This window comes from Phragmites australis, chromosome 4 (assembly GCF_958298935.1).
Source record: "Phragmites australis chromosome 4, lpPhrAust1.1, whole genome shotgun sequence".
In the NCBI taxonomy this organism is placed as follows: Eukaryota; Viridiplantae; Streptophyta; class Magnoliopsida; order Poales; family Poaceae; genus Phragmites; species Phragmites australis.
The window spans coordinates 34320727-34328171 of record NC_084924.1 but is presented as its reverse complement, the minus strand read 5'-3'; the positions used below and the strand labels follow the sequence as shown (position 1 = coordinate 34328171).

Genomic DNA, 7445 nt, shown 5'->3' with positions numbered 1-7445 from the left:
GCTTCCGGTCGTCAAGACTCTTTTGATCACGACCCTTGAGATACCAAGTCACCAAGACAAGGCCTTAAGCATGATGAGCCGATGGCGTAGAGGAGATGCTCTAACGTAAAGTCATAGTGACTGCTCTTTGACACGTGAGACAACTGAGCAAGTGTCAGCAACCACGACCGCTTCCGATGGGGGCCGTTCAACTGGGCAAGTGTGGGCTAGGGGTGGAAATGGATGGTTATGTATCTGAATTATCCGATATCTGTATCTATTAAAACACGAATATAGATATCTGTATCCGTATTTGTTTCTGAAATGGATACATCCGAATTCGTTTTCGAGATTTAGATTCAAATGTGGATATCCGAATTCGAGATATATCCGATTCGTCAACCAGGCAACTAAATTTTGCTAAAGTTTTAGAAATTTTAGAGGTAAGCGAAATTCCAGCCCAATCAAATTGGAACAAATTTCAGTCATATTTGATCAAATTTCAGTCAAATTTGATCAATTTTTAGTCAAATTTGATCAAATATCAGTCAAATTTGGCCAAAAGTTTAAATTTTCGACATCAATTTCAAACCAATTTTCTAAAATTCTATCCCAATCAAATTAGAATAAATTTTAGTCAAGTTTTACCAAATTACATTCGAATTTTATCAAAAATTTAAATTCCAGACATGAATTTTGAAGATTGAATAGATATCCGAATGCGAATTCAAATTCGGACTATTCATTTTGTATTCGCATCCGAAGTATCCGGATCCGTATTCACATCGAATAAAAATATAGTAAATCGTACTATCCGAATTCGATTCCATACGTATTTGATCCGTTTCCATCCTTAAGTGTGACACGGTGGCACCAGTTGGCCCAGTAATCGATGTGATGAGGTGCAGGTAGCAACGCATCTGGTGCAGAATATTACCTTTTTACGAGTCGGTTGAGATAGCTTCGATCAAGGTAGTGGTCAAATTGTACCTTCTGAGAGTAATCCAATTTTATGGGTACTTAATAAAAAGGTGAAATGACAATGATCGGGGGCCGGTTAGTCATCGTAGTACACAGAAAGTTTAGTGAAAGTCTATAGAACGGGTTCCCATGGTGCCACATGTTGGTTATATATAGGAGAGGGGAATAGCTTTGAGCAAAACAACACATTTGAACTCGTCCGAAGCAAAAACACATAGAGATTCATAATAAATTTGAGCTACGATTAGATTCATCCAATAATAATTTTATAATTTAGAATACGAGAGAACTTATAGAGATTTATAAAAATATATCTAGACATTTTATTACGACGTCTTTTCTTAAGATTAATCAAGATAGAGCGCGATGTATGGTTATTATTCTAATAAGATATAAATTTGTATAAAATTTTATGTCTTTTTAATACACACAGATGACGAAGAGATATTTATACTTTAAATAAGTATTTATATAATTAATTTTATCAATCATCGAAAGTGATCCTCAAGAGACAACCGTCTATCGATCGAGCATAGAAGCGGAGTGAGTGTCGAGCAGTGGCGAACGTGGTAGCCAAAAACTCTTGCAGGAACTCGGCTACGACATCAGCCAGATGGTGGTGGTTTATTGCGACAATGTCTCTCAGTATACATGATAGCTATTCGTGTTCATCACCGACATACAAAGTATATTAAATTGGGCATCCATTTTGTTCAAAAAAAGTGGCACTCGGACAATTCAGAGTTCTTTATGTTCCAACCGATTAGTAATTTGCAGACGTGATGACAAGGGACTACCAACGGCTACGTTTCAGCAATTCCGGTCCAGTCGTAGCATCGTCTCTGGTGACGACGTCCAGACTGCAGGGGGTGTTAGCGCACCGTTTGCATGTAACTGTCAGGGTCCTAGTCTCTTGGCACGTCCCCTGTACCTATCTGACTTAGCCATAGTTTGTTAGCTTGTTAGTTGCTAGTTAGTTGCGGCAGAATGCCTCTTGTACATGTACGAGTACTATACTCGTTGATCACTACAACCGCGCGTTGGATCTCTATTCCTACTTTAATTATGTTTACTTGTATATGAATGTGAATTGTTTATAGTTTTCAAGGTGTCGTTGAGTGGTGTCTTGTGTTGAATGACATACTTATGCAGGAAAGGACGTATTTTACAAATCTCCACAATTTCACAACGTGGATATTATATTAGGAATCAATTTTAGAGTAAGAGATGATTCAAACTAAAAGTGTGATGATATTACACATTTAGAATGTTTACTTTTGGTACACTCTAGTTACTATCAGCTCCTCTACACTCCAGACAGTGCGATTGCGAAGATGAACGCTGCAGAAGAGCGTCAATTACATCTTTCCCGGAGCACGCGAATCTCAATGCAAGGAAAAAGAAAAGAGCAAAAGTATCAAGATGGTGCAATTACTTATATACCACTGATAAAACTTATAAATTCCTAATATACTATCGTGCATTTATGACATCTGATCACTAACGTGTGAAATCTAATAGCATATTAAAATTTAAGTTTTAATCAGTGACATATGAAAAATTATACCGATCAAAAACCACCGCGACACGAGTCACCCGACTACCGGAACGGCTGCGAGGCCGCCCGGCGCATCTTGCTGCCCCACGTCTCCCCGCCTGTGCGCCGTCCCGCCGCGCGCCACTGCAGCCCGGCCAACTGCGCCTCCCAGTCGGCAAACCCCGCGCGCCTCGCCGCGCGGTATCCGGCGCTCCCGGGGTCGCCGCCACCGCACCGGAGCTGGATGTCGTAGCCGCGCCTGCGCTCGGGGTCGCAGAGCACCTCGTAGGCCTCCCGCGCCCGAATGAACCGTTCGGCACTGCCAGGGCACGCGTCCGGGTGCCACCGCCGTGCGGCGCGCCTGTACGCGGCCTTGATCTCCTCGGGCTTCGCCGTCTCCTCCACCGCCAGCACCTCGTACATCGTCCCCCTCGGCGGCGCGGCCGCCGCCGCAGCCGACACCCGTATCCGCGACCGCCGCTGGCACCTCACCCCGCCGAAGTACCCCACGCCCCCGGGCTTCACGCACACAGAGCTCATCTCTCCCCTTCCTCTTCCTCTGCCGAGCTAAACCACTACTAGTGACAGCAATTTCACCGATGTGCGCAACGTGTAAGCTAATCAAGGAAAATCACTCGCTCTGCAATCGTGGCGTCATATGGCCACGGACCTTCTGTTTATATAGCGGGCGGGCGACATGGTCTTCTCTTTTCTTTCTGGAAGGGGCGAGGGATAAGCAACCGCGCCATCGCCTTCAATTCATATTATATATAATGGTACTTAAAACATTGTTTCATAAATATATAATGACAAGAACAATATATAGATAGTGTTTTAAGTGACAATTTTACGAAGCTAATATTTAGTATGGCAATCCTTCTCCGCCATCTCATCTCTATCTTCTCTTGCAAAAAATGAAGAGAGGGTAAGTGGATATATATATAGCCTCTATATATATATTATTGAGCCCTTATATATATATATAAATATATATGCTCAATAATAAAGGTTGAATGTGTGGATATTGAATTGGAAAAAATGGGAATATGTGCTATGGATCTGATGGACAAAGTTTGTATAGAAGGAGGTAGGTCTAGAACCACAGAAAAAGAAGGTAGATCTAGAACCACAGAAGGTTGATTATTTAGGCTAACTTGGCCACCCTGTTAGAAACCAGCAACTGCAGTGATGACCGCATGGCAACTCCAATCTCGGGTCCTCTCACAAAGAAAAACTATTAGTACTACTACAAGTACGATCAGAAATTTACTTCCTCGTTTTTCAATACTTAACATTTTTAGTTATTTTATTTGTTTTCAAATACTTATCACTTCATACTTTTTATACGCAGTTTCTAATTTTATCTATATAAAATATCTCTTATTCTCTTATTTACGGTAGATTCTAAATACTTAGACTAGTTTTTAAGGACATTTAAAATTAATACTACATTTGATATATCTTGATATACATGTTTGATAAAAATGATAAATATTAAACAACGAAGGCAGTATTTACGGAAGTACCAGCTGGAGGAGTCGAAGAAGGATACCATCGATGGGCTGCCGAATCAGCTGGCAACATGTGTCCTGCGTATCAGCCATCAGACAGCCGGCGGTGTTAATTTCCTTTCTGCTCTCCACTTCGATCGCATCTCTAGTTACCGCGGCCGTGGTTTTTTGGATCAGCTAGCCTCGCTACCTTTTTGTTTCTGTCTTACTACAATCTAGACGCACTAATCACGATCTTCTCCTTGGTCCATATCTTTCGCCTAGTTTTTTTTTAGACAAATATCTCTCGTCTTCTTGTCTCTGTCTTACAATCTAGATGATCGATCGATGGGGACCTGATACGTTTCTAGACCGATGGAGCCCGGTGTGAGTCGGTGGGTGGCCAGGCCGGGCTGAGCCAGCGTGACCGAGAACTTGGTGACGGGGTGAAAAGGATGTGTTTCTAGACGAGGTTTCCATCGTCCGGTAGCTTTCCTTCCCTTGTTATTGACTTTCCGGGTACGCTTAGACTAGTTTGGTAGGCGATTATGCATGGATTGATAGATAGGTTGGGCCATTATTCGCGCTATCTTGTTTTGTGCCATGATTTAGGAGAAGGGTGCCCCGTGTGGCCGCGTGCAGGGGTGCACTGTGCATATCGCTGTGACCTACGATATATTCTTCGCCTTCTGCATGCACTCGTACGTACGTGTCCAGTACTCCAGTATAGCGCTGTGTGGAGTCATTTGGCTCATAATTATCGAGAAGTTTGTGTTGTGGAGACAAGCTTATGTTTTGCTCAGCTCCTGTACGTAGTCGTCATTAATCGAGCACGCAACTGTAGGCCTGCGGTACGTGGCTGGTCGAGATTTCGAGACAGCTATTTACTTATTATAAACGTTACGGTTCACTTGATCAGGCTATAAGGACAACTCACTCACTCGCTACTATACACTCTTCTACGTACTGTTTATGGTCAAGTAAAAAGGCGGAATTGACACTTCCGTCCACCAATTTATTTGCCCCGAGGATCAATTTCGTTCCTTAACTATTAAACCGCCCACTCCAGTCACTGATCCGATATGGAGCGCCACATAGCATCATATGAGTCACTAGAGTTTTGCAATGGCCATATGTATGTGAAATATCTATTGTATCCCTCCTTTAGCCTACACTGGGTGCAATATCTGGCGCGTAACCTATGGGTTCCAACAGCATGGACGTGGAGGTAAGGTATTTGCCGAATTTAGGTTATGGTTGGGGAATTTGATGGTATGTGGGATCGTTCCATTTTCCAATTGATCTTTTGAATTCGTTGATTTTGACTGAATTTCGCAGCTTGACCGATTGCTTGAAGAACATAGAGATGGCATGGTGGTTGGGACAGGGATGAGATGTCACCATGGCCTGTACCCAGTCGTAACTTGGAAAAAATAGAATTTGTATAATATATCTAAGCGTGTTTATTGAAATAGACAACAAATTACTGTTTTCATGAATATAGCATCTGTATTCAGCACACGACGCATCGAAAAAGTCATTTTCGACGTACGGCACACGATGTGCCGAATATCACTTGTATTCGGCAGAATACAGGGAACAGTGTGTATTCAGCACACGGTGTGCCGAAATACACTTTTTCGGTAACCGTATGCCGTCACGTCATGTCGCGTCACGCTTTACTTTTTCTTTTCTTTTCATTTTTGCTTTTTGCTTTATGCTGTCGGCCGGTCGGCTTCCTGCCAATTTTTATCACGCGCGGCTATAAAATGGCTCCCTCCCCTCCATCTTCTGCATTCGTGCAGAGCGAGCGCGAGCAGAGCGACGGCGAGCAGAGCCAGTTGGCTGCGTGAGCAGAGCAGAAGGTGAGCGTAAGCGTGAGCAGCATTTGAAGCAGTAGTCAAGCGCGAGGAGCTGTAGTGAAGCAGCAGTCGAGCGCAAGCAGGATTAGAGCAGCAGCTCGTGAAGAGGACAGCCTTCCGTAATAGTAAGTACGTAGATTATGTATGTACTTAATATTTAGATTAGAAAATGTAATTAGAGTAAGTAGAGTATTTATTCTGTTCGAATACATTGGTTAAAGGGTATTAAGTTGATAAAATAGAGTAGGTATAATATTTGTATTTTATGATGTTGTAACAGAATCTTCTATAGTGTAACAGTAATTTTGATCCTAGATTATGTATGTACTTAATATTTAGATTAGAAAATATAATTAGAGAAAGTAGAGTATTTATTCCGTTCGAATATATTGGTTAAATAGTATTAAGTTGATAAAACAGAGTAGGTATAATATTTGCATATTTTATGATCTCGTAACAGAATCTACTATAGTGTTACAGTAATTTTGATCCTAGATTATGTATGTACTTAATATTTATATTAGAAAATGCAATTAGATGAAGTAGAGTATTTATTCTGTTCGAATACATTGGTTAAATGGTATTAAGTTGATAAAATAGAGTAGGTATAATATTTGCATATTTTATGATCTCGTAACTGAATCTACTATAGTGTAACAGTAATTTTGTACGTAGATTATGTATGTACTTAATATTTAGATTAGAAAATGTAATTAGAGGAAGTAGAGTATTTATTCCGTTCGAATACATTGGTTAAATGTTATTAAGTTGATAAAATAGAGTAGGTATAGTACATATATCTAAGTAGTTATTTGCTCATTTATGTTTGTTTAGCAGAGACGCTATGACTATCCATATTTATTACGGAGAATGTCCCGCTGTTTTGCATGGGAGGCTCGTATTAATTCAGAACTGCCAGCACGCAGAGAGTACGATTGAGCTACCTATTGATCTAGAAGGCTTAAAATCACATGTTATGAGCCTTTTGCGTGTGAACCAGCAGTCCTACAATGTTGTCCTAGAGGGTGTGTGGCCACGGCTTGTGCTAAACAGCTCGACCATTGTCCATACGTTGTTCGATTTGAGAAGGAACAATGCATGGGCTTTGTACTCACGCAAGGCATTAGAGGAGAACTTTGAAATGGGAGTGTACGTAAACATAGTATCATGACAGGTGCAAGGTGAAGTGGTGCCTAGCGTGGAAGGATCAGACCATCATGTGATGCATGATGAGGAGGGAGGGCATGTCAGGGAGGGCACTTCCGGTACAGAGGGACCTGAAGTGGACCATGATGAGGTAGATGCAGGATGCATGGATGATGAAGCCGGTGGTAGCAGGGATGAAGAGGTGCAGACAACGATGACCCGGTGCTGGCGATCCAATACTTTCATGGTGCTGGGCTGCTAGATTGTACCATCGTTGAGTATGACACCCTATCTAACTGGGGATACCAGAATAGCGACATCCAGGTGGGACAACAGTTTTGAAACAGGGAGGAGGTCATCCACTTTATCAGCAACTATGCTGTAATCACAAGAAGGGACCACAAGTGTGTCCGATCTAACCCTACGGAGTATGAGGTCAGGTGTATCAAG

General features: G+C 41.9%; 1 protein-coding gene across 1 annotated transcript; it reads right to left on the bottom strand.

The window, feature by feature from the left end:
* Window positions 1-2191: 2191 nt before the first annotated feature.
* LOC133916198 (uncharacterized) lies at window positions 2192-3167 on the bottom strand. The gene is made up of 2 exons (XM_062359760.1): window positions 2528-3167; window positions 2192-2344 (listed from the first exon to the last, which is right to left on the bottom strand). Exon 1 carries the CDS (start codon window positions 3035-3037, stop codon window positions 2561-2563), a length of 477 nt encoding a protein of 158 aa, XP_062215744.1. The 5' UTR covers window positions 3038-3167; the 3' UTR covers window positions 2192-2344; window positions 2528-2560.
* Window positions 3168-7445: the final 4278 nt, after the last annotated feature.

What these genes read in the sequence shown, in the direction of transcription:
- LOC133916198 (XM_062359760.1), bottom strand. Translation starts at nt 3,037, where the DNA reads ATGAGCTCTGTGTGCGTGAAGCCCGGGGGCGTGGGGTACTTCGGCGGG.